The 25,125-nt window shown below is 60.1% G+C and overlaps 2 protein-coding genes across 3 annotated transcripts; one reads left to right on the forward strand and one right to left on the reverse strand.

Moving 5' to 3' along the window:
* Positions 1-101: 101 nt before the first annotated feature.
* On the reverse strand, positions 102-14,337 carry ABCF1 (ATP binding cassette subfamily F member 1). 2 transcript variants are annotated; one of them, XM_067530087.1, is made up of 28 exons: positions 14,191-14,337; positions 13,282-13,328; positions 12,701-12,781; positions 12,390-12,525; positions 11,708-11,742; positions 11,507-11,614; positions 10,980-11,051; positions 10,631-10,693; positions 10,310-10,399; positions 9,813-9,884; positions 9,434-9,532; positions 8,884-8,976; positions 8,428-8,550; positions 7,635-7,735; positions 7,436-7,521; positions 7,167-7,306; positions 6,811-6,959; positions 6,450-6,533; positions 5,826-5,950; positions 4,837-4,949; positions 4,018-4,189; positions 3,442-3,516; positions 2,758-2,828; positions 2,486-2,518; positions 2,144-2,312; positions 1,751-1,815; positions 1,524-1,596; positions 102-1,130 (listed from the first exon to the last, which is right to left on the reverse strand). In XM_067530087.1, the coding sequence occupies exons 1-28, from the start codon at positions 14,267-14,269 to the stop codon at positions 964-966; spliced, it is 2,721 nt and encodes a 906-aa protein (XP_067386188.1). In that variant the 5' UTR covers positions 14,270-14,337; the 3' UTR covers positions 102-963. The 2 variants fall into 2 exon arrangements, with proteins under 2 accessions (XP_067386188.1, XP_067386190.1); XM_067530089.1 differs by lacking the exon at positions 10,631-10,693.
* Positions 14,338-15,274: 937 nt separating this feature from the next.
* On the forward strand, positions 15,275-24,871 carry GNL1 (G protein nucleolar 1 (putative)). Its single transcript, XM_067530136.1, has 12 exons — positions 15,275-15,427; positions 17,916-18,084; positions 18,258-18,394; positions 18,794-18,945; positions 19,233-19,304; positions 20,136-20,334; positions 20,656-20,751; positions 21,152-21,349; positions 22,028-22,206; positions 22,545-22,707; positions 22,893-23,033; positions 24,414-24,871. Exons 1-12 carry the CDS (start codon positions 15,355-15,357, stop codon positions 24,716-24,718), a joined length of 1,884 nt encoding a protein of 627 aa, XP_067386237.1. The 5' UTR covers positions 15,275-15,354; the 3' UTR covers positions 24,719-24,871.
* Positions 24,872-25,125: the final 254 nt, after the last annotated feature.

The raw sequence follows: 25,125 nt of genomic DNA on the forward strand, positions 1-25,125 counted from the left end.
CACAGCTGAGGCTTTTCCTTCTGAAGACTCTCTCCCACTCCAGGGAAAGGGGACGAGGGACGCTGTTCACATGAAAACGTTACGGGAAATGTAGTCAAGCCTTTATCTGGCTTTGCTGGGTCTTTAGTAAAAGGCCGTTGAAGGGGGCATGTGCCATAGCACGCAGCAGGCTGAGGTCTCGGTCTGCCGCAGTCTGCACCCTGTTCAAGGCCGTTTAGTGCCAGACACTGACTGGGTTATGTTAACACCTTCAGCCTCTGTATTCCCTCTAAGTTAATACAAGCCCCAGGGAGGGACCGGCTGGTTCAAGGGATAGGACACAGGGCCTTTCCCTCGCTCTAGCAATAACTCAATCATGGACTCCATGTGTGTCAAGTTGTGGGGGGCTCAGTCCAGCCTCCAGCAGGGCAGGCAGCCTGATCCCAATGCCCCCTTCCCACCAGCACTGACCAGCCCCCACATTGGCAAGGAGGCAGAAGGGGTCCCCATAGAGGGGTTGAGTGAGCCAGACACACAGGCATAGACAGACCCCACCCCAGCCATTATGAATTCCCCACCCCGCTCAACATCAAAGCCACCACCAGCCACTTTTTCCTTCCCATTTTTAATTGAATCCTGTTAAACGGAACCAGAACAAGGCTTGAACCATCCTCAGAGCAGATGGGAGGGTGGGGGGGGGGGGGTTGAGAAGAGTCCAGCCATGGGGCAGAGACACCCTTCCCACCCCAGAATAGACCATTCCAAAACAATGCCCCCCACTTCATATAAATAACCAGTGGCCCTTCCCAGAAAGGAAGGGGGTGGAGGGGAAAAACACCCCACCTTCACACATTTAGCCCCACCCTCAACACAGAGCCACACCCCCTCCGCTATCCAGCCGAGCAAAAGTCCTGCTGTGAAGGGCGAGACAAGTGAATGGCAAGTCCATGGGGGGAGGAGCTTCGGGAGGCTCCACCCCCAGCCTCACTCCCGGGGCCGGTTGATGATGACCTCGCCCAGGGCCTCCAGCACCTCCCGCTTGTAATCATCGAAGTCGCCGTCGATCTGGTTGATGCTTTGCTCCTCCACCACCCACAGCTGGCAATTGGTCTCTGTGATCAGCCGGGCATCGTGGCTCACGATGATGACAGCTGTGAGGGGGTAGACCGGGGAGGGATCCCCCATTTCCAGGGTCAGGGGAGATACCATCCCAGACAGCGGGGAGAGGAGGGATATCACCCAGGAAAATGCATGCTGGGTACTTTGTGCAGGCCCATTTGTGGGATGGTGTCACTCGGGGAGGGGCATCATGGGAAATTGTTCCCCCCTCTAAATAACCCAACCAGCCTCCTCCCCTCGGAACCGACCAATGGGCCAATCCAGCCCCATGTTCCCTCCCCACCCCAGACCAATGGGTTGTCCCAGCCTAGAATTTCCTTCCCCCAACCCCAATGGGCCCTTCCAGCTCAGAATTCTCTCCCCCCCCCCCCCACGAACGAGACCACTGGACCCATCCAGCCCAGGCCAAGACAGGTGTCACTCACCCCCTTTGTACTCATTGATGGCATCAGCCAGGGCGTCGATGGACTCGATGTCCAGGTTATTGGTAGGTTCGTCCTGGGGAAAGGACAACGGGCTGAGCTGGCGAAGGGGCAGATCCCAGACAGAACCCAGGAGTCCTGACTCCCATGGCCTGCCCCCCCCAACCCATGGCACCCCCCATCCCCAGAGCCCGGTCCAGCCTCCTTCCCCCAGCCCCAAAAACACTCACCAGGATGAGGACGTCGGGCTCCCTGCAGGCCAGCTCGGCAAATACCACGCGAGCCTTCTGCCCCCCTGGGGGAAAGGAGAGAGGGGTCAGGGGACCATGGGGGGGGGGGCAAATGCTACTGGGGAGCCCCCTCCCTGTTTGCCTCCATCACCCCCCACTCTGGACAGCCAAGCCCTTCCCACCCCCAATCTCAGCTGCAGGGTGCCTTGTTCCCAACCCCCCACCTCCCCTGGGTGTCCCTGCCCCACCTCAACCCACCTCCCCGGGTGCTCCCTCCCCCCACTTCCCGCCTCTTACTCTGTATTCTCAACCCCAGGCACCACCCCTTTTCTTAGCCCAACACCCAGCAGGCCCTTTCCCCAGAGACCCAAGCCCAAGCCCTGCCCCCAGTACCAGAGAGCTTGCAGATCTGGATGGTGTGGGCGTGGCTCTCCAGGCCGAAGCGACCCAGGCACTTGCGGGCGTCCTGGTAGGGCAGGTTGAAGTTGCGCTGCAGGTATTCAGTTGCCGTCTCCTGCATGTTCAGCTGGTCAGCGTATTGCTGGTTAAAGAAGCCGATTTTCTGCGAGGAAAGAAAGGGGCGGAGTCAGCAGCCAAAGCCCCGCCCCCTCGCTGTCCGGTCCCACCCTGGCTCTGCTGGTGCCCCTCAATTGCATCCTGCAGCCTCCTTGTTATCCCAGCCCTGGGGTTCCCTACCCCCACCAAGCTCCGCATCTGGGTCCCACCATTACTTACTAGTCTGTGGTTTTTCCTCATCTCCCCTCTTGTCTGAAAGGAGAAGAGAGAGAAAGGGGTGAACGGTTACTATTTCCTTCCGCCCTCTAGTGTGTTAACAGTGCATGACAGCCCCTCGCCCAGCGCGGAGATGCAGCCACCTCTGGGGTGGGGTAGCCATACAGCAGTTTAGGACAGGAAGGGGAGTCCCATCCCCAACTGAAGACACACAGAGGCAGAACAGAATCAGAGGAGTCTGGACTGGGGAGGGGGTGCCGGGAGGAGCCCCTTACCGGTGTGAGCTTCCCCGTCAGCAACAGCAGCAGCGTACTTTTCCCTACGCCGTTGGGGCCCACGATGCAGACTGAGAGGCAGAGAAAGAGAGCAGCTGTCATGGACTCAACCAGGCAAGGAGAACGATGGATTAGCAACGGACTCCCTGCCACCTGCCTCAGGACTGTGTGGGGTGGCTTGTTATTGTAGGGTCTCTCGGGGATGCGACAGGGTCTGAGCGGGCTGGTTTGTTACCGTAAAGTCTCCCAAACACGCTCATTTGTTATTGGAGGGTCTCTCAGACATGCCTGATGTTCTTGTAGAAACTAAGGGGCTGCGTGCGGGATGGTTTGTTATTGTAGGGTCTTCCCTGGGGCTGAATGGTCCAATTAATTGTCATTGGGGCAGTGTGCGGGTGGCTTTGTTATTGTAGGGTCTCTCAGGAGCACTGGGGTTTCAGTTCTTCGTCAGGTTTCTGGGGCCCATGTGTGGGTGAGATTGTGATAAGAGGGTCTCGCCACAGGTGCAGCCCGTACACCCCGGTTTGTTACAGTAGGGTCGCTGGGGTTGCCCCCTTTTCATTCCTTGGGGACACAGGACGCTGAGGGTTTTCTCTCAGAGCCCCGTTTCCCCATGGGACCCAAAGCTGTCAGTTTGTTATCGTAGGGTCTCTCTGGGACCACAAACACCGGCCAGACACTTACTCCTCGACTCCATGTCGATTCCAAAATCCAGACTCTTGAACAACAGCTGCTGACCCTCGTAGCCAAACACGACACCTGCGGGGGAGGCAGGGACAAGGGTGAGGGGCAGGGGCAGGACACCAGCTCCATGAGGACTTACCCACAATGCCCCACTCAGCTCTGGGGCCCATGGGAAACCAGTGTCTGAGAGAAACCCCTCAGCATCCTGTAATCCCAGGGAAGGAAAAGGGGGCACTCACCCAGCTCTGGGGTGGGGCAGTTGGGGGAACGGCTGCACAGGGATTGCTCACCCAGCGCTGAAATGCAGCCGCCTCTGGGGTGGGGCAGCTGGGGAACAGCCGCATCATGACATCACCCAGCAGTTTGAGGCAGGAAGTGAAGGGGAATCCTGGGTCCAACTGTGGCCTCAGGGTGGGAGATGGCTGGGAGGCAGAACGGACGTGGGTTGGTGGGGATTTCGCCAGGGCAACAGAGCTCCGGCCCCAGGGGAGTTTTAATAGTGCCACAGTGCCCCCTGGTGTCATGCTGGGGCACTGACTGTGAGGGGAGAATGCCCCCCATAGCGTGGGGACATACCGTGCAGGCCCAGAATCGGGGGGCTGAGCAATGGCGGGTTGGGAAAGGTGAATTTCACAGTGTACTCCCTGGGCCTCTTCAGCAACTCGGGGGCCTCGTTTGCCTCTTCATCCAGGTTCTTCTTGCGGCATTTCTGCTGCTTTCGTGTCAGGGCCTCCTTAGTTTGCTTCTCCTGGAGAGCGACAGACCCATGAGCCCATCTAGCCTGGTATCCCGGCTACCTCGCCTCCCCCATGGACCACAGCAATGGTGTCCTGGGTCCTCCCTGGCACTGCAGATCAAACCCATGGGCCCATCTAACCTGGTATTCTGGCTCCATCCCTGCTGCTGCGGATCAGACCCATGGGCCCGTCTAGCCCAGCTCAGATCCAAATGCCCATCTAGTTGGGTATCCCCCTGGCTCCATATGCCAAGGAAGTACAATCCGCCACAACGCACCTCAGGGAGCAGTACAGTCCCTGGGCAAGGACAGAAGAATTTCTATTTGACACCCAGCTGGGGCTCAGCTCCCACCCCTCAGCCTGAGGAGGAGGCATGTTAACCCAGTTTGCCGCTGAGAACGAGATTCTTAATTCAGAAAAATCCTGCAGCAGTGAGTTCCATGGGTTAACAGGATGGGGACAATTCAAGGTAGGAAAGAGCTGGATTGGAGCCATGGCCCCCTAGAGGGTAAAAGGCCTTCATATCCTATTCTCCAACCCTCAAACTAGCCAGTCCGCCTGCTCTGGGGCTGGATCTCAGGACTTTGAGCAGGGGGTTGGACTAGATGACCTCCTGAGATCCATTCCAACTCTCATGTTCTATGATTCTATGACTCACCGCCTGTTTCGTTGACTTCCCGCCGGCCTTGAGGTCTTTCAGTTTCTTTTCCTGTTTCTCGTATTGTTTGAGCAGCTCTTTCTGCTTCTGCTGGTACATCTTCTTGAAGGTCACTGTGGGTGAGACCAGGGTGGAGGACTGTGATTAGGGTGCTGCGGTGGGACTCGGAGGGAGGGGAATCCAGGTTTGACCTCCCACTCTACCACCAAAGCTCTCTGTGCAGAGACAGGAAAATGCTACTTCCCTCCCTGCCTGGGGGATCAAACCTGGGACTCTCTGGATCTGAACAAAGCAACCTCGCTGCCTAGAACTAGAGAACGAGGCCTGTGGAGGAAGCTCACCACTCAGGCTGGGGAAAAATTTCCCCATCAAAGCCGTTTGTGGGGTGAAAACGGTTTTCAGACAACAGAAAATCTGGGGTTCTGAAATGCCCCTGTGACACCTCATGGGAATCGTAGTTCAGGCACCTCATGCTCCCATTCTCTGCTCTGGGCTGAGCTCCCCAGCTGCACTACATCTCCCATGATGCAATTTGGCAGCTCAGCGAGAGGAAGGCATCATAGGAAAGTCTGACCAAGGAGCCCAGCCTGTAGGGGACACATGGGTGCATGAGGCAACTGAACTACAAGTCCCATGATGCACCATAAAACCTCATACCCCTGGAGGGAGATCTCGGGGCAAACCAGCCTCCAGATGGGCTCAGATCTCTGGGTGACCCAATGCCCCCCCTGGGGCAGATCAGTCTCTGCATTTGCCCCAGCTGCTTCCCCCTTCCTCCACTCATTAAAACTGCCCCCCTCCTGTCCCTCCACTCATGTAGCTGCCCCAGCTGACCCCCTGGACCCAGTGGCATACAGAGGGTCTCAGAGGCCAAGCCTACATTTGCACCCGTGCCTCCTCCCCCCCGGCCTCAGGCGCCCGCGCGCAGGGGCCGTGCCGCCCCCCACCCTCGGTATGCCACCGCCCGGACCCTCCTCCCCACAACTCACTGTAGTTGCCCCGGTAGTAGAAGAGTTTCTGCATGTCCAGGTGGACGATGTCTGTGCAGACATCGTCCAGGAAGCCCTGGTCGTGGGAGACGATGAGGAGGGTTTTCTTCCAGGTCTGCAGGTAGCTGGGGAGGTGAACGGGGGACAGACGGACAGATAGGGGAGAATCAGACGGAGATCTGGGACAGACATGATCCCACCAAAATATGGTCACACTGGGCCCCACGCCTCCTCTGTAGCCCCACCATGGGCGAATCCCACTCAGCAGGGGGCAGAATTTGAACTGAGCCCCAACTGGACCCCCAGAGCCCAAATCCGCCCCTGCATCACCCCCAGATCAGCCCCTGCCCCAACTGGAAACCTCCTGCATCACAGCCTGAATCTCCCCCCCCCACACTCGATTCCTGCCATGTCCTGCACCCCCATCCGCCCCCTCACCCCCCCCCCACAGTGGGCTGAGCAGAACGCCCCCATCCCGCCGCCCCAGTTGTGTGGGATTCCTGAAGTCCGCCCCCGTTCAGTCACCACTCGCTGAGCGGGCTCCCCCCCCCCGAGACAGCAGCTGCTGATCCCAGCCGGGGGGGGCACCGAGGGAGAAGAGTTTCTCCAGGGCCAGGCACTCACTTGTTGAGCCAGATGACGGCGTTGAGATCCAGGTGATTAGTGGGCTCGTCCAGCATCAACAGCGTCGGCTCCATGAACAAGGCCCTGAAGGAAACGGGGTGGGTGAGTGGCGACCCCTAGCAGTGCCCCACGGAACTGCCCCAGGGCGAAGGGGACTGGCCGGATCACGGGGGGGCAGGGACACAGGGCCTTTCCCCTCTAAGGGGTACTGGTTCCAGATTGGATCACTCACTTGGGTGTAACAAGCTGCTAGGTCTCAGCCCAGCCCAGTCCCCCTCACAACTCCTGCCTCAGCTGATCTGCCCATGGCATGGACTCACCCAGGTCAGCGCACACCCACACTGCCCCCCCAAAGCCTCACCTGGCCAGAGACACCCTCATGCGCCAGCCGCCCGAGAACTTCTTGGTCTGCCGGTTCTGCATCTCGGGGTTGAAGCCCAGACCGGCCAGGATGCGCCGGGCTTTGGCTTCCGCCGCGGCCGCCCCCGTGGCCCGGAGCTCTTCGTACACCTGGAGCGGGGCAGACGGGCGGGTTAACACGGGAGCTTTCGCCGCCTCTTGGTGCTACAGCCTCCTCCACTGGATTCCCCCTGCATGCCAGCCCCACCCTGCTCCCCCCCATGCCCTCTGTGCTCCCCTCCCCCAGCAGGGATATAAAAACTTGTATAGATTACAGTGGCAGAGCCAGCCCCCCAGCCATCTCCCCCCCCCCAGGACCTTCTCCAGCTTCTCTGCCATGCTGTCATCCCCCTTCTCCAGCAGAGCCTGCAGCCGCTTCTCCTCCTCCAGCAGTTTCAGCCGCTTGGTGTCAGCCTTGAGCACTGCCTGGACCGCGGGGGTCTCATCAGCTACCACCTCTGGGGGGAAGAAACGGGGAGGAAGGACTCAGTGAATGCAAGGTTTCCCTGCTCTAACCACTAGACCCCACTCCCCTCCCAGAGCCAGGGATAGAACCCAAGGGTCCTGATTCTCCCCCACCCCAATACCTTGCTCACACAGCAGCACGTCAATGTTAGGGGGGATGCTCAGGGCCCGGTTTGCGATGTGCTTCAGCAGGGTGGTTTTGCCCTTCCTGCAAAGGGAGGGGGAAAGCAAGGGTTAAGCGGGGAGGAATAAAGCAAAGGGGGCTTTGCTGCACAGCACCCCCTAGTGCCGCACTGGGGTCAGATCCGTCCTGGTACCTACCCGTTGGGTCCCACCAGGCCATACCGGCGCCCGGCCACGATATACAGGTCCGCGTTGACGAAGAGCTCCTTGCCGTGGGCTGAGATGCTGAACTTCTCCAGCTGTAACCACACGGGAGAGAGACCAGGACAAGATGGTACGAGCCTCTCCCTCCCCCACCAGATGTGCCAAATGGTACGACTCCACCCGAAGATAGGACCCCTGCCATTTCATGGTACAACCCTCCCCCCTAGTCTCCACCATCTCTTGGTACGACCCACTGCTTATCCCATACAATTGTGCAACCCATTCCTCATTAATCCCAGATGGTATGACCCACTCCTCCCATATGCTAAGGGTGCGACCCACTCTACATCTTTGCCACATTTTACAACCCACTCATCCCCCCTGCCATCTCATGGTACAACCTGCTAACACCACCATTCCAGATAATGGTCTACTCCACAAACCCACATCATCTTCTGCCCACTCCCACCCTCCTCTTACCACATGGTTCAGCCCAGGCTCCTACCCACCCCCTGCAGCATGGTACAATTCAGCCCTGCCCCACTGGATGGGGGGAGGGGCTTAACCCCTTCCATTCTGCTCCTGGTCCTCTTTGTAGTGGGAAATACCAACTCCACCAAGGAGGAGGAGACCAAGAGAGGGAAAAGAAGGGGGTGGAATCAGGGAAGATTAACCCCTCATGTGCTGAAGGGAAGAAAAGGGAAGGCAGCACAGAGGGAAACACCAACTCCTGACAACGTGGGGGCTGGGATGTTCCAAGTAAAGTCGAGGGGGTTGGGGGTGGTACCTTGATGTCGGAAGCATTCTCCAGCATGGCCTGGCGCGAGGACATCTCCGCCTGCGACACCGAGAAGTCGTTCTCCGCTGCGTTGGCCGCCTTCAGCGTCGCCACCTGCCGCTCGAACTCCAGCTGCGGGAGAGCTGTAGGTGACACCCCAGCCAAGGGACCCTCCGCAATGCGGAACCTCTCGGGCCATGACTCGCTCTGGGTGGGGGGAGGGTGATTCCCCCCCCCCCCATGGAGCCACATTAGTTAACAGCCCCCCCCCCCCCCCGCACGCAATTCCCATGGTGCTTCAGTCCCAACTGGATGGCTGCAAAGGATTCTGGGAACACGGGCATGCGAGCAAGAAGTGCAGCTATAGACAGCGGAGAGCCATCCGGCAGCAGATGGGGATGCTCTCTGCTCTGTTTGGCAGAAGCTCCACCCCCTGCAGGAAGGCCCCTCCCACCCAGAGCTCACCTGCTTTTTGAGCTTCTTCTTCTCCTTCTTGCTGAGGTGAGCATAGGGGTCATCTTCCTTCTTCTCCCCCTCCTCCTCCTCCTCCTCCGACTGCTGCACTGACCAGAGGAGACTGGTTACTGATAGCATCTTCTGCCCAGAGCCGGGGAGAGAACCTAGGAGTCCGGGCGCCCAGCACTTCCCGCCCACCCCACCGACACCCGACCCATTAGACCACGCTCCACTCCCAGAGCTGGGAATAGAACCCAGGGGTCCTGGCAGCTCCCAGTACCACAGCAGTGGCAGAGAGCGCACCACCCATGATACCCCATATCCCCTTCTGATGTGCCTCAGCCCTACATCTGCAGGGATCCCAGCTCTGTGGCCATTCACTGTGGGCTTCCCAGCTGAGGTTCTCCGTGGCAGGATGGGGGCCAGCTGGCTTCTGGGAAATGGGCTGAGGACCCCCCATGTCATCTCACACCTGGGCCAGCCCAATGAATGGGGGTTCAGTTTGAACGAAGAAAACCCTCCCCACACCCTGCCGCCGCAGGGAGAAGGACTGTCTCACAGGCTCGCTGCCTTGCTTGGGCCTCTCCTTCCTCTTCTCTGGCTCCTCCTCGTCTTCCTCCAACTCCTCCTCCTCGGCCTCCAGAGCAGCAAATTTGTTCTGCGGCAGAACAGAAGTCAGCTCATCCAACCACAATGAGCAAGGACCCTTCTCCCAGAGCCAAAATGCAGCCACCTCTGGGGCGGGGCAGCTGGGTACTGGCCACACAGCAATATCCCCCAGAGCCACTTTGTGCAGTACAGCGCCCCCTAGCACCAGGCTGGGGCAAACCCTGACGGTGAGGGAACAGCACCCCCTACTGGTCCCCCACCCAGTTCCCTGCAGCACTGCGCCCCCTAGTGTCCTCCGGTGGCAGGGACCTCACCCCATGAGCCCTCACCTGAGTTGGTTGATTCTTTTTTCCTTTTGTTTTTTCCCCAGCTTTCCCTGACTCCGTCCGTTTAGTTGCAGTCTGGAAAAAGGGGATGGAGAAGTGTGAAGGAGTTCAGGAGATTCTGCTACCCCAGTATCCTCTTCCTTCCCTGGGACCCTAGATCACACCAGCCGACCCATCCAGCCCAGGGTCACGGTTCCCTCCCTGGATCAGAGGGAAGGGCCCATCTAGCCTATTATACCGGCCTCGCTTTGCACTGCACCACATCAGACCAGCGTGGCCAGTTCTGGATTATTCATTGGAAGCCAACCCACAGGATGCTAGATGGACCATTCCGCCTGAGGAGGACAGAACCTAGCAATCCTGATTCCCAGCTCCCCCTGCTCTAACCACTAGACCCCACTGTCCTCCCAGAGCTGGGGATGGAACCCAGGAGTCCTGATTCCCAGCCCCCCCTGCTCTAACCCACTGGACCCGACACACCCAGCACTTCTCTTGCTCACCCTGCTTGCTTGGCCTTTGGGTTCAGATTCCTCTTCACTCTCCTCCTCCTCCTCGCTCAGGGCCAGAACCGCAAAGGCTGATCCTCCTCCCTGGGGAGCAGTGGGAGAAACAAGCGCCTTTAGAGACGGCCGCGTCGGATGAATTCAATAACCCCAGACACGTGCTGGGCAGCACAGCGCCCCCTAGTGCAACGCTGGGGTCTTGGGACCAGCGCCCCCTGCTGAGCTCCCACCCTGCTCCCTAGCGCCCCCTCGTGCAGCGCTGGGGCACGCGTTTTGACATGCCAGTTCCACGGACTCCTGTAAACACCAGCTTCACACCTGCTGCCTTCCTTTGTTCTTCTCGTTTTTCCTGCTCTTCCTCTTTTTATCGTCCTCTTCCTCCTGTGAAGAGCACAGAGCAAATCCTGCCCTGGTGAGACACGGCGTCCCTGACTATACCTGACCCAGCCCAGCAGCCCCACCCCGCTGCCCCGATCAGACCCCTGGCAAGTGCACCTGGTCGGCTAAGCTATTCTGCCACATGGGACTCCTGGCCCCCACACCAACCCACTGCCCTCCCAGAGCTGGGGATAGAACCCAGGAGTCCGGGCTCCAATCCATGCCAGATCCAGGCACTGGCCATCCCAGTTAAGACCAGTCTGACACACGAGGGCAATAGGGCGCTGACCTGTTTTCTCTGTGGCTTTTCCTCCTTTGTCAACTTCTTCCCTGGTTTCTTCTCCTCGTCATCAGGTGGGGCCTGCAGGGGGCGCCAGGTCAGCCCGACAACTCAGTACTGGACGAGTTACCCCGGGGCCCTAATACTCCACCATCAACCTCAGGAACCCAGGGCAGGAACAATCCCTGCAGTCTAATCCCCAGGGCTCCCTTGTGGGGGAGGGGATGATCCCCCCCCCCAGGCTGCTGGGAGGGGTTATTCCCCCATTTCCTTGTCTCTAATAGATCTGGGAACCCAGGAGTTCTGCCTTCCAGCCTCCCTGCTCTAACCACTAGGCCCCACTCCCCTCCCAGAGCCGGGGATAGAACACTCACGTCCTGATTCCCAGCCCCCTCTCGCTCTAACCACTAGGCCCCACTCCCCTCCCAGAACGGGGATAGAACACGCACGTCCTGACTCCCAGCCCCCCCTCGCGCTAACCGACTAAAGGATGACGGCCACCCTCTCCAGGCTAGCTTTCGGCCAAGCCAGCTAACCTTGTTGATCTTGTTCTTGCTGGGTTTGGCAAGTTGCGGCGTCTCTTCCTCTTCTTCCTCCTCTTCCTCACTTTGCTCCTGGTTCAGGGTGGCAAAAACATTCCCTCCCTGGAGGGGAGGTAAGGTCAAGGTCATTAGCAAAGGGCGGACAACTCCTCTCCTGCCCCTCTCCCCCCGCAGTCTTCCAGCCTAGAGTCTCACCTTCTTCCTCCCGCCTTTGGTGACAGGAAAGGCCTCTGGAAAGGAAACGAGAGAAGGATTTTAGGGACCAAGGGAACGAGACAACCCCATTCCGCACCCACTGGGAACCAATCCCCACAGAGCTCTCGGTCCTCCAGCACCAAGAAAGATCCGGGATGGGAGGGAGACGGCTTCCTGGCGGGCAGTCAGCCTCTAGCTCGCCATCGAAGCACATGGGGGCTCGGCTCTCCCACCGCAGGGGCTGCAGTCAAGGACTGGGGAGCGGCGGAGGCCCGTGTTTCTCACCCCAGCCTCTAGAGGGACCACCCGCTAGGGGGCAGCTCTCAGGAGGGATGGGAGAGGATCGTCCTCCGGAATCACTGACTGGACGGCGATGCCCTTTGCGCTGCCCCCTGCGCCAGGCATTACCCGCCATGCGAATGCCGAAACCAGCACCATATTCCAGGGCGTGGTACTGTAGCAAGCTGAACTCCTGTCAGCTGTTCCAGTTAGTGACTTGGGGGTGTGGAACCCAGAAGTCCTGACCTCCAGGTTCCACCCCCGCCCTAACCACTAGCACTCACTCCCCTACCAGAGCTGGGAATAGAACCCAGGAGTCCTGGCCTTTAACCCCCCTGCCACCATCCACTATTCCCCACTCCTTTCCCGGAGCCAGGGATAGAACTCAGGAACCCTGCCTCACCTTCCTCATCCTCATCGCTACCCTGGGCTGATAGCTTCTTCAGCTTCTCGATCAGCTGGTGCTCTTCCTCATCCTCCTCTGCCTCCTTCTTCTTCTTGTCTTTCTTCTTGTCTCGTTTCTTTTTCTGTTGTTGAAGCTGGGATGTGGACAGAGATAGGGTGGAAGGGATGGGTCATATCTCCCATGCACACAGCTGCAAGAACCTAGGGGTTGCCCTGGTTAAGCAGGGCATCCTTTGCTAGCCGCATGTTTTTGGTAGGACCTACAACAACACTCAGCAACCCTCCAGGGGAGTTCCTTCAGCTGCTCACCTGTTGCTGCTGCTCCTTCTCTTTAATGGCTGCCTGCTGCTCACTGACTTGTTTCTCCTCCACGGCCAACTCCTCAAAGAACTGGGGAGGGCAGAAGAGATAAATTAGAGTTCTGTGCCCCCCTCCACCCTCTCCAGGAGCCTCACTGCTCGCATTGGCGAGGGAAGGGCATTCCAGCTGACAACCATTCTTGGTTTCACTCAGACCCCCCTGCTCCCCACAATGGGAGACCGCACTGTGCTATGGGGGATCCAGCTACCATTCCTTGCACGTCCCTCAAAGGTGAGATGTGAGAGACCCTGCTACTGCCCATTTTTAGTGCTGATAAACCCCAGCTGAGATCAGCACCTCGTTGTGCTGGACGCTGCCCAGACACACAACGAGAGACAGGCCCTGTAACTAGACACAAGATAGGATGGGATCCTGGGCACACAAAGGAGAAGGGATTTAACCCACAGCAGGGCACAGGCGGGCGTGGAACCGAGGTCTCTTGCGTTTCAGCCCAATGCCCTGCCCGCTCAGCCCCTCTGCCAGAGCTCGCACCTCCCCACAGCGCGGCTCAGCTCAGCCCCACCGCTTACCGACTTCTTGGTCTTTTTGTCTTTCTTGCCTTTCTTCACCACTTTGTCTGAAACAAGAAGTCAGGAGAGATGAATCCAGGCAGGCAGGCAGGAGACAACCCAGGAGTCCTGGCTCCCAGCCCCTCCCCTCTAACCCACTAGACCCCCCTCCCTGAGCTGAGAATAGAACCCAGGCATCTGGGCTCCCAGCCCTTTCTGTCCCTGGCCATTCCCTCCCTGCCCAGGCCCCGCTGGGTCCCACCTGGGGCAGTTCTCCTGGGTGGATGGGTTGGCACCTCTTGTCCTCCACCCCCACCCTAGCTCAGATCGGCCCTGGCTGAGCCTGATTCACCCCATTGCTCCCTCCCTCCGAGCCTGGGTCGCCCCAGTGCCACACTGGGAGCAGACATCCCCCCCATTCCCACAGGCCAGTCCTATCCAATTCCCCCCCCCCCCCCAAATAATCCAGCTTCGGTTCCAGCCAGCTCCTCCCCATCTAGCCCAACATCCCCCCACCCCCGTGTCCCCTATTGCACCAGTATCTTCCCCCATTAGCCTCCTTCCCTCCCACCCCCTTCTCCCCAAGGTTTCTTTCCCTACAACCCAGCCCCCACTTTAGCCTGTTTAAGCTCCAGCTCCGTCTCTCCCGGCTTTGGCCCAGCACAGCCCCTCCCTGACCCCCACCTTTTATTCCACTTCAGACCAGCCCAGCCCAGCCCTCCTTAGCCCGGTTCTGTCTCCCCCCTCCCGGTCCCCCCCCCCCGGTGTTGTGTCCCCCACGGATCTGAGCCCCCGATCCAATCCCAGCCGGTTCTGTCCCCCCACCCGGCCCGGCCCAGCCCAGCCAGTCCAGACCCCACCCCCGCTCCAATCCCACCCGGTTCTGTCCCGGTCCCGCCGGTTCGCCCCCCACCGGCCCGGCCCGCTCACCTGGGGCCTCCCCGCCCTTCTCCTCCCCATCCCCGATCCACTCCTCCGGCGGCGGCCGCGGCTTCCCCGCTTTCGGCATGGCCGGTCAGCGCACTCCGCTCCCATGCAGCAGCCCCGACCAGCTGGGGGAAACCACGCTACTGCGCCTGCGCGGGGCGGCCCAGCTTGACCATAGAGTACCGGAAGCGCCAAGCCCAGACTGGCTTCCGCCGCCGGGATCATTCAGCCTAGAGCGCAAGGAAGCGCCCAGAGAGCCGCGGAGCAGTAGAGACGCACTACTGTGTGGCTAGACAAGCCCCTCCCCAGTGATGCATGTCCAGTGGGGGCGGGGTGTGAGGAAGAGGGGCTGTCACTCAGGACTGCTGGGTTCCATCTGGAGTCCACGCTCCCTACTGCTCTCTTAGCTTGAATAGTTCAGCCCACCCTCTCCTCTGCACCTAGCCTGGAAGGTTTATCGTTGTCCCCACGTCTCCTTCATAGCCTAAATGGGATGGCCTCCCCCTTTCAAAATGGTCCAGTCCAGTCCTACCACCCCCACCCCCCAGCAACAGAATGGGTCAGCCACATCTCGGCCCCATAAATGGTTCAGTCCACTGCACCCACCTTCAATAAAAATGATACAGACCAGCGGTTTCCCCTCTCATGGTACAACCCAGTCTCACCACACCCCCCCACCTGAATGGCTTAGCCCAGCCGCCTGCCAACGCTAAGCGTGATAACCCCTCTCTCAAGCTAAATAGTTCCTCCCAGACTATTCTATTCTTGGCCCCGCACCTACTCAGTGGTTTCTCCCATACACTCATTCTTTCTCCCCCGTTTCTTCCTTCCCGCCACTCATTGTGGTTTCTCCCAGTTTCCAGTGGTTATTTCGTCCCCCAGTGGTTGCTCTCAGATTCTTCCCTTGGTTCTCGGTGGTTTATTCTGCCCCATCTTCGCGCTCCAAGTGGTTTATTCCCCCCCTTCCTCAATGGTTTCTCCCATATTCCCCCCTCCCCGGTTCTCAGTGGTTTCTTCTTCCCCCATTCCTCTCTCGCCCGAGTTCTCTGTGGTTTCTCCCCCTCCCAGGCACAGTGGTTTGCTCCCTCCCCCTCCCCCCCACGGGGGGCCTGCAGTGGTTCTTCCCACTTCTCTCCCGGTGCTGCGGGACGGCGGCCGGGCTGGGACATGCCCCGCAAGAGGCCGTTCAGCGCTAAGCAGAAGAAGAAGCAGCTGCAGGACAAGAGGGAGCGGAAGCGGGGTGAGGAGGAGCGGGAGGAGGGGATCCCCAACATCTGGGCACCAACACCCCGCCCCCTCCAACATCTGGGCATTGACCCCCCCACGTCCCCTAACACCTGGGCACTGACCCTCCTCCCCCACCCCTTCCAACATCTGGGCACTGACCCCTCCATCCCCCACCTCCACTAACATCTGGGCACTGACCCCCCATCCCCCATCTTCACTAACATCTGGGCACTGACTCTTCCCCCCCCCCCATCCCATCTGTGCATAGATCCCTCCCCTATTCCCCAACAAATCTGGGCACTGTTCCCCAAAAAACATCTGGGGAGCGACACCCCCCTCTCCAAGGATGTGGGCACTGACACCCCCCCCCCCACCAAAGTATCTAGGGCATGACCTTTCCCCCCTCCCCAAAACACATCTGGGCACCGAAGCCTCCCTCTGGTCCCCCAGCTCCCCCCTTCCCAAGATTTGGAGACTGACCCATCCCCTCCCCATGCCCAGCATCAGGGGAGTGAATTCCTTCCAGGCCGAAATAAATACATCACCCCATCCCATCGGTGGGGGATTCCCCTCTCTCGCCCCAAACCAACCGGGGTGCCAACCGTTCCCTGTTCCCACCCCGATATCCGGGGACTGACCCAATCCCGGTGCTGGGAATTGCCTGGGGAGCCCCTGAGGTGTGCGGGTGGTGGGGGATTTCATTGGGGGGAGATAGGTGGGGGAGAGGTCTTGGAGCACCCCAGCGCCTTGTAGAAACTTGGACAAACCCACTGGGCACAAATGTCCTCTCTTCGGGCAAAACCATGGGGTGTTCTCCCAGAGGGCTGAGCCATGGCAATCTGGCCCCAATCTAGCAAGAGCCCAGCTCCGCTGGACATCAGGAGCTCGCCAGTCCTGGATCTGCAAGCCGTGCCCTCTCTTTCCCCAATAAGTCTGACCCTGGGCTCAGCCATCTGTGGGGTACCTGAGGGCTGGAGAAAAAGCGTTCAGCCTGGCGCCCGTTCGTAAAGCATTGAAGACCGTAAACAAGGGAGATTGCCGGGGAAAAACCTCAGTGAGGGCTGTGAAAGAGAGAATGGGCTATGTTAAAGTGGCGTCAACTGGGACCGGATTGGAGTCAGCACCCCTGAAAGGGGAAAGGTCCCGTATCCCATTCCCCACCTCTCTGAGCCAGCCACTCCTCTGCCCTGGGGCTGGATCAGGGCCATGCCCTCTAGGGGTTAAAGGTCCCATGTCCCATTCCCTGCCCCCTGAGCCAGCCAGTCCACTGAGATTCACCTTTGGGGTCTGAACCCCTGGATACTAAACTAAGGCAATTCCCAGGCAAAAAGCTGGAAAACGAGCTGTGTTGAAGCCCTTTACCCAGAATTCAATAAGCAGCCGGCCGAGGGCACCAACGTGTGGGACTCTCCTGCTTCTGCCGTGCCAAGGATCTTGCCCCTCGCCCAGGGCGCCAGCCCTGGCACCCTCTGAGGTCCGCACCCCCAGAAGTGCCAGGCCTGTGTCTCCGTGCAGCCAGGGCATCCGTCGGGAAGGGCAGCTGGTCCTAAGGTGTTTCCAGTGACTGTTGCTAGTTGGTGTCCGGCCCAGTGCTAGGGGGCGCTGCGGGGCGCAGGCCGGGGGCTCGGTAGTGGGTGCTCTCCCCCCTGGGCCATGCCCTGTGAGTGGGCTTACGGCCCCGGGTGCTTTTGGCCCAGGGCTGGGTGGGGGGTGTCGCCCTAGGAAGTCCTGATTGTTGATGCTGAGCCGGGCTGTGAAGCAGCATTCCTCGGCGTGGCAGGCCCTGCCTCACACACGCAGGCTGGCAGCGGCTGATAAGGGGCCCCACCCTGGCGACACAACACCCCCCTCCTCCCGCATACATACTTTGTTTAGCCCCTGGGTGACCCTCGGCTCTGACGCCGTCGGCCGCTTGGGGCGCCTCGGAAATTCCTGCCTGCAGCCATCCCTCGCTCGACTCCAGTGCCTGCCCAAAGTCGTACGGAGAATCTGTGGCTGAGGCGAGGATGGAACCCAGGAGTCCGGGCTCCCAGCCTCCCCTTGCTCTAACCACTAGACATCATTCCCTTCCCAGAGCCGGGGATGAAACCCAGGAGTCCTGGCTCCCAGCTCCCGCCTCCCCGCTATAAGCACTAGACTCCACTCCCTTTTCAGAGCCAGGGATAGAACCCAGGAGTCCTAGCCTTCACACCCCCCACGCCCCGCTACTTCCCTCCCATTTCATGAGGAATGACGCCTTCCCCCCTGCAGTCCCTGAAGGGGGATGGTGTCTCTCATGGGAGGGGGACTGGATCCAGCCCCCACCTCCGTTGCTGCGGACAGGCCGCGGGTGTCACCGGCTCTGAGCGGCTTCTGCCGAGCTGCCTGGCCGTCCCCGGGTCTGACCTTGGAGCCTGGAACCGTGGAGGCGTGTTACAGCGCAGCAGGGTGAGGGCTGGCTCCGAGCCAGCGCCCCCCAGCTGGGATCAGCCGTTGACTCGCCCCCCCCTCCCGTGCCCCAGGTCTGCACGATGGCGTGAGGTCGTGCTCAAACAGCCGCAGCGGCAGCCACGAGCGGCGGGAGGACCAGACGGACACGTCGGACAGCGAGTCCTTGTCCCTGCAGGTCCGGAAACTCAACCAGCAGCCGCCAGCCCGCAGGCAGGGAGAGCGCAGCTATGACCCCAACAGGTAATGAGGGGCCGTGACCTGGCGGTGATCCGGGGGGGGGGGAAACTGAGGCACAGAGCGGAGGCTGTGACCTGATTAAGGTCACACAGAGAGCGTGTGGCAGAATCAGCGGTTGAACCCAGGAGTCCTGCTTCCCAGCCGGCCTGATGCCCTGTAACTTCCCCCGCTGCCAGGTACCGGCTGCACTTTGAGCGCGAGAGCCGGGAGGAGCTGGAGCGACGCAAGAAGGCGGCTCAGGAGACGGTCCTGGAGCCTGTCCCTGAGAGCGAGAGGGAGCTGGACATAGAGGAGGTGTACGGCTCCGGCTCCGGTGAGCAATGGGCTGGGGAGGGACCGGACGTCACCAGACGCTGCCAGCACCCTCTTGATTTCTTCCTTTCCGTCCGGGTTCCCATCATCCTGTGGTGGGGAGTTCCCCAGGCTGCCCTCTCCCTGCTGGCGCCTGGCTTCCCGAGCCGCGCGGCTCTGACTGAGATGTGGCCATGCTGGGGCGGAGTGGGTCGCGGCAGGGGTGGGGAATATTGGCATAGGAGGGGGGGGGATCCCTGGTTCCTCATGGGGGGCAGCTCCCAGCCGCTGGGGTCGCCGTACGGCTCTTTCAGAAGCCCCCCCAGCTTCTCAGGTGGTGTCTCTGCAGACTCCCTGTCGCAGGAGATTGGTGCTCTTCCTCCATACTGACCCTCCATGCGTCTGCTGCTCCCCCCCCCAGTGCTGGATTTCCCCAAACGCCCCCCCTGGAGCTACCAGATGAGCAAGGAGCAGCTGCTGGTGCGGGAGGAAAAGTGTTTCCGGGATTATCTGGACAGAATCTACAGCTCCTACCAGCCCAGCCAGCTCAGCTACTTCGAGCATAACCTGGAGGTGAGCAGGGCACACGGGGCCTTTCCCCTCCGGGGGGCGCTGGCTCCGATCAGGGCAGGAGGACTGGCTGGCATGGGGGGGTGGAGAATGGGACACTGGGCCTTTCCCCTCCGGGGGGCGCTGGCTCCATTGAGGGCAGGAGGACTGGCTGGCGCAGGGGGTGGAGAATGGGGGGCCTTTTTTACCTTCTGGGGGCGGTGCTGGCTCTGATCCAGCCCCAGGACGGGGGGAATTGGCTTGTTCAGGGACTGGATCCAGGACCTTTCCCCTCCCCGCTTGCTTTGCAGACCTGGCGCCAGTTGTGGCGGGTGCTGGAGATGTCCGACGTCATCCTGCTCATCACAGACATCCGCCATCCGGTAAGGGGCCCGGCCCTGCTCGGGATCCCCAGGCTGTGGGGCAGGGAGGAGTTCCTCTGAACCCAAGGTTGGGCGGAAGGAGGCTTGAAGAGCCTCCCTCCCCCCCAGCCGCTGGGGTCCTTGGGATCACGTAGTTCTGGAGCCTGTCCCAAAGTGGCCCCCCAGGACACATGAGATTGGAGCAATTGCCCCAGAGGCTTTTGGGAGTCCCCTAGAAATTGGGGGTGGACCCTGGGGTGTCCCTTCTTTCTTGGCATGTGGATGTGGCCCCGGGGCTTGCAGGTCAGTGGGTCCCTTCCCGCGTCGCAGGTGTGTGTGTGTGTGTGTGGGGGGGGGTGTCAAACCGGGATCTTCCTTTCCCCACGTCCATAAAGCCCCTGCGTGATCTCAGCTTCCCTCCCTCAGTGTGCGAAACGCCCCGGCCCAAAGCCGCTGCTGTCCCGGGGTGACCAGCCTGAGGGCGTGACCACTGCTGAGTCCCTGGCTAGACCCCACTCTCCCCCAGAGATGGGGACAGAACCCAGGAGTCCTGGCTTCCAGCCCCCTGTGCTCTAACTACTAGGCCCCACTCCCCTCCCAGAGCTGGGGTGAGACCCCAGGAGTCCTGGCTCCCAGCCCCCTGTGCTCTAACCACTAGGCCCCACTCTCCTCCCAGAGCTGGGGTGAGACCCCAGGAGTCCTGGCTCCCAGCCCCCTGTGCTCTAACCACTAGGCCCCACTCCCCTCCCAGAGCTCGGGTGAGAACCCAGGAGTCCTAACTCCCAGCCCTCCCCCATACTCTAACCACTAGCCCCGACTCCCTTGGCTCAGCTGCCCCCGGCTCTCCCCTAGGTCATTAACTTCCCCCCCGGGCTGTACGACTTTGTGACCAAAGAGATGAGGAAGAACCTGATCGTGGTGCTGAACAAGATCGACCTGGCGCCGCCGGCGCTGGTGGTGGCGTGGAAGCACTACTTCCAGACCCGCTTCCCCAAGGTGCACGTCGTCTGCTTCACCTCCTACCCCCAGCGGGACCAAGATCCCAGCACAGGTAACACCTCCGCTTGGGGGGGGGGAATGCCCCTGATCTGGCCCCAGGGCAGGGGGCTGGCTGGCTCTGGATTCAGGGAATGGGATGTGTAGGGGGCGCCGGCTCCAGTCTGGCTGTGGGTGAGTTCGTGCCAGGATATTGGGATGTGACACGAAAACATTAGTACTGAGCTGGGAATGGGGGATAGAACCCAGGAGTCCTGGCTCCCCCGCCCCCATTTCTCTGAGCCACTAGATCCCACTGCCTCCCCAGAGCCAGGGACAGACCCCAGGCGTCGTGCTCCCTAGTCTAACCCCTGGCTTCTCCCGCTTTGTCTGTCAGTGTTTAAGAAGCGACGGAAGCGGCGGAAGGGCTGGAGCACAGCCATGGGACCAGAGCAGCTGCTGTGCGCTTGTGAGACCATCGTAGCTGGGAAAGGTGAGCCTCCCACGCAGCCTGGGGGTCCCCAATCCGCTGCTCGAACACGGGGTGCCGTTTGCCCATCCGGGGTCCCGAAGCTCTTTCGGGGTTGTGTGTGTGTGTAAAGATCACTCGTTGAAATGCAGCCACCTCTGGGGTGGGGCAGCTGGGGCGTGGCTGTTTGGGACAGGAAGTGATGGAAAACCCCCCTGGGGGAGTGCCTGGGGTATTTAGGGAGGCAAAAAGAAATAGGAGAGCTCCTCTTGAACCCCAAGGTATCGGGGCCCACCCCCCAGCCGTCTCCCATCCACGCACGGAGCAGAGCGGACCCTGCTTAGCTTCCAGCCCACACACCCAGCTCTAAGACACATACCACAGGGTCACCAGTTGGGTTTTCTTGGACCGTTTCCCCTCCCAGTGGACCTGAGCAGCTGGAAGGAGAAGATCGAGCGGGACGCGGCCAGCCCCCGCCTGGCCCCCGAGTCCTCGGATGAGGAGGAGGACGAGGACTCGGGGGCGGCCGTGCTGGTGGAACATCAGACCGACGTGGCCATGGAGGTCGGGGCGCCCTCCCAGGAGCTCTACAAGGACGGCATCCTGACCGTGGGCTGTGTGGGTGAGAGCGCCCCCCACTGAGCGGGGGAGAGGGAGCCACGCCCTTGATCTGCTGCAGGGGGGCCCCTTTGGGGTGCTGGGGTTGGGGGGGCAGTAGCTGGAGGGGCTGGGGAAGGGGTGTCTGGGTGGAGGGTTGAGGGGGAAGAGGGATTTGAGGGGGCATCTGGGGGGCTGGTGTCTCCCTGGGGTGCTTGGGGGATGGTGGGTCGGAGGGAAAATGGAGGATTGTTGTTGTGGAAGGGGTGTGAGGCTGGGGGGCTGCGTGTGGAGGGGAGACACAGTGTCTTGGGGTTGGCTGGGGGGAAGGCAGCGTGCAGGGGGGCGGTTGGTGATTTGGGGACAAGGGAGGTTGTGGGGCTGGATCAGCATCGGGGAGGGGCGGAGGGGTTGCTCTGGGGGGAGGAGGAGAACGGTGTGGGGGCAGGCTGGGTAGTAGATCGGGGGGGTTGGAAGTATGGAGGGGTAGGGGGCACTTGGATGATATCTGGGGTCTGGGGGCAGGGAAATAGGGAGGGTATCCGGCCAGTAGTGGGGCTGGAGGGTGGCTGAGGCAGAAGAGGGCCTTAGAGGATGGGGGGCGTTGAAGGGGTCCAAGAAGATGAGGGGGGGTGGAATCTGGGCGAGGGGGCGGGGACTTTGGGGACTCCTCCCTCAATGTGACCCCGCCCCCCTCCCCCAGGGTTCCCCAACGTGGGCAAGTCGTCGCTGATGAACGGGCTGGTGGGACACAAGGTGGTGAGCGTGTCCCGGACCCCCGGCCACACCAAGTATTTCCAGACCTACTTCCTGACCCCCACCGTGCGCCTCTGCGACTGCCCCGGCCTCATCTTCCCCTCGCTGGTACACCGGCAGCTACAGGTACTGCCCGCAGCCAGCTGGGGGGGGAGAGGGGAGCTGGGGGGAGTGGGGTCTAGTGGTTAGAGCGGGGGCGGGGGCTGGGAGCCCGGACTCCTGGGTTCTATCCCCAGCTTTTGGAGGGGAGTGGGGACTAGTGGTTAGAGCAGGGGGGCTGGGAGCCAGAACTCCTGGGTTCTGTTCTCTTCCCCTCTCTGTACTTGAGTTTCCCCCGGTGTAATGATACCAACTCCCTGGCCATGGGCGGGGGCAATGAGACGTCTTCCCCCTGCTGGTGGGTGCTGGCATTACACGCTGTCTCCCTGCTCTGGCTGAGCGTGGCTGTCTGTCTGTCCTTGCAGATCCTGTCCGGCATCTACCCCATCTCCCAGATCCAGGAGCCTTACACCGCCGTGGGGTACCTGGCCGTCCGCATCCCCATCCAGGACTTGCTCAAGCTGCGCCACCCCAATGCCGAGGAAGGCAAGCCGGAGACCAGGTGGTGCGCCTGGGACATCTGTGAAGGTGAACAGGGTCAGGGCGTTGCGCTGCAGGGAGCGGGACAGGGGGCTCAGTAGGGGGTGCTCTCCCCTCACAGCGCTGACCCCAATGCGGCACTAGGGGGTGCTGCGCTGCAGGGAGCAGGACAGGGGGCTCAGTAGGGGGTGCTTTCCCCTGGCAGTCAACGCTGACCCCATCTCCTCTCCCAGCCTGGGCCGAGAAGCGCGGCTACAAGACGGCCAAAGCGGCTCGTAACGACGTGTACCGAGCTGCCAACAGCATCCTGCGGCTGGCGGTGGACGGACGCATCTGCCTCTGTGTGCGGCCGCCCGGCTACTCCATGCAGAAAGGTACTGGGCTGGGGCGGGGACGGTGCTCCCAGGGCATTGTGGGTATTTACCCAGCATCCCTCAGGGCGGTTGGTCAGAGGGATCAGAGTCTACTGATCCAATGTACGGGGGGGGCTGTCTGACCACGAGCGGGTAGCCAGTGGCAAGTTGTGTTGGGCTAATGATTTCTCTACCCTGCTTGCCCACCCTCAGGGAAAAGCCGGGGTGGCTGGGAATTCACCCCGGTGAGTTGGCACCGTCCTGCGTGGCAGAATTTTAATCTCAGCCCCCGGGTGAGAGGCTGATGAGTTTCCAAGGCTTGTTTCTCTCCAAATTCAGGCTGGAAATACGTACGTTTTGAACAGCGAGGAGGGAATCAGCCATTGGAATAGTTCACCAAGGGCCGTGGTGCCAAGGGGCAGCTTTTAAATCAACATCGGACGTTCTAGAAGGGCCGCTGTGTTCGTCTGTGCACGGCAAACACAACGAGAGTCCTGTCGCACCTTAAAGACTAACAAATTTCTGCGGGCGTGAGCTTTCCTCGGCTGTAGCCCACTTTGTCAGATGCAGTGGGTTACAGCCCACGAAAGCTGACGCCTGCAGAAATGTGTTAGTCTTTCAGGTGCGACAGGACTCTGGTTGTTTTTACTGGACGTGCTCTCGTTCAAACAGATTAAACCAGGGCCCGTCTTGTGCAGGAGTTCAGGCGAGAGGATGTTGGCCGTCGAATCTGTTAATGACGTTAGCGAGGGATGTTTTCCCAAGGAGTATTTTTAAGAACAGTTTGTAAAATCACTGATGTCCTGAATGCAGTGACATCCGTACGATCTTGCAGCTGACAAAGTGGGTTTCTGCCCACGAAAGCTTCTGCCCAAATAAATTGGTTAGTCTTTAAGGTGCCACAAAACTCGCGTGGCTTTAATGACCTCAGTAGTTATTTGTCACTAATAAGTCCCTGCCCTTTTGAATCAGAAATGGGTTTACGTACAGCTGTTGTTAAATGCTTCGTTATTCCCATAGAAATGTGCTGTATAAATGTTACAGCATGGTGCATTGTGTGTGTGCAGGTAGAAAAATCAAACAGAGATGAGTGAAAATCGGAATGACCATTACGTGGGAAATTCTGAGATTTTGCTTTTATTTTTTACCACGAATCAGGTTGAAAAATCAAATATTGGGATGGTTGTGGGGTCTAGTGGTTAGAGCGGGGTGGGGTGCCACGACTCATGGGTTCTAGTGCTGGCTGTGGGAAGGAAGTGGCATCTAGTGGTTGGAGCAGGGGGGCTGGGAGTCAGGACTCCTGCGTTCTAGTCCCGGCTCTGGGAGGGGAGTGGGGTCTAGTGGATAGAACGGCGGTGGATTCTGGCAGCTCACCTCCTGTCTGTCCGTCCGTCCCCGCAGCCATGTGGGAGCACCACCCGGAGACGGCAGAGATTGGCGCTCTGCAGGAGGCTCACCGCAAGCACGGCCGTCGCAGTTCGGAGGAAGAGGAGGAGGAGGAGGAAGAAGAGATCTCCAGCTCTGGGGAGGAGGAGGACGAGGAGAAAGACCGGGATGCTGATGAGGAGGAGGAAGACGAGGAAGAGCCAGCCACCCCCAGCGGGGGAGGGAGCAGCACTCCAGCCCAGGCCCCACCCAGGAGGCTGCTGAAGGGGAAACTCTCCAGCCGGAACTTGTTTGCTTTGTTGGGGGAGGATGAATGTTAGTGTCTCCCCCTGCTGGACAGATTGAGAAAGGGGAGAGGGCCTGGGGACAGGCTCCGCCCCCTGCCCCGGCTGAGCTCCGCCTCCTCATTCCCCATGTTCATTCCTATGCTATATAGTCTCTGTATATGAATAAAGGTCATGTTTATTTCCAGACTCCCCCGTCCCTCATTGGCCGGGACACTTGTCTGCCTCCCCAGCCATTGGTGCATCTGTCCCAGGATCTCCGCCTCCCTGCTGCATCACACCAATGGGCCCATCTAGCCTGGTATCCTGCCTTCCCAAATCAGATCCATGGGTCCCTGTAGCCCAGTATTCTTGCTGCCCTGGCTCAGAGCAATGATCTCTGCCAGGGCCTGTCTGTTTTGGATCATTTCTATCCATCAAAAAGGCTTGTTTCTTTGAAAGCT

The sequence above is a fragment of the Emydura macquarii genome, unplaced genomic scaffold (assembly GCF_026122565.2).
Source record: "Emydura macquarii macquarii isolate MOO-44397 ecotype Brisbane River unplaced genomic scaffold, CSIRO-AGI_Emac_v2 contig_3035, whole genome shotgun sequence".
Taxonomy (NCBI): domain Eukaryota; kingdom Metazoa; phylum Chordata; order Testudines; family Chelidae; genus Emydura; species Emydura macquarii.

Bases quoted from the DNA above. Each gene is read 5' to 3' on its own strand.
- ABCF1 (XM_067530087.1), bottom strand. From the start codon at position 14,269: ATGCCGAAAGCGGGGAAGCCGCGGCCGCCGCCGGAGGAGTGGATCGGG. The intron at 2,829-3,441 runs GTAAGTGTCTGG...TCTGCCTCTCAG, and splicing joins AATCGACATGGAGTCGAGGA to TCTGCATCGTGGGCCCCAAC. The intron at 2,313-2,485 runs GTAAGTAATGGT...CTTTCCTCGCAG, and splicing joins TGAGGAAAAACCACAGACTA to AAAATCGGCTTCTTTAACCA.
- GNL1 (XM_067530136.1), top strand. From the start codon at position 15,355: ATGCCCCGCAAGAGGCCGTTCAGCGCTAAGCAGAAGAAGAAGCAGCTG. The intron at 19,305-20,135 runs GTAAGGGGCCCG...GCTCTCCCCTAG, and splicing joins TCACAGACATCCGCCATCCG to GTCATTAACTTCCCCCCCGG. The intron at 20,335-20,655 runs GTAACACCTCCG...TTTGTCTGTCAG, and splicing joins GGACCAAGATCCCAGCACAG to TGTTTAAGAAGCGACGGAAG.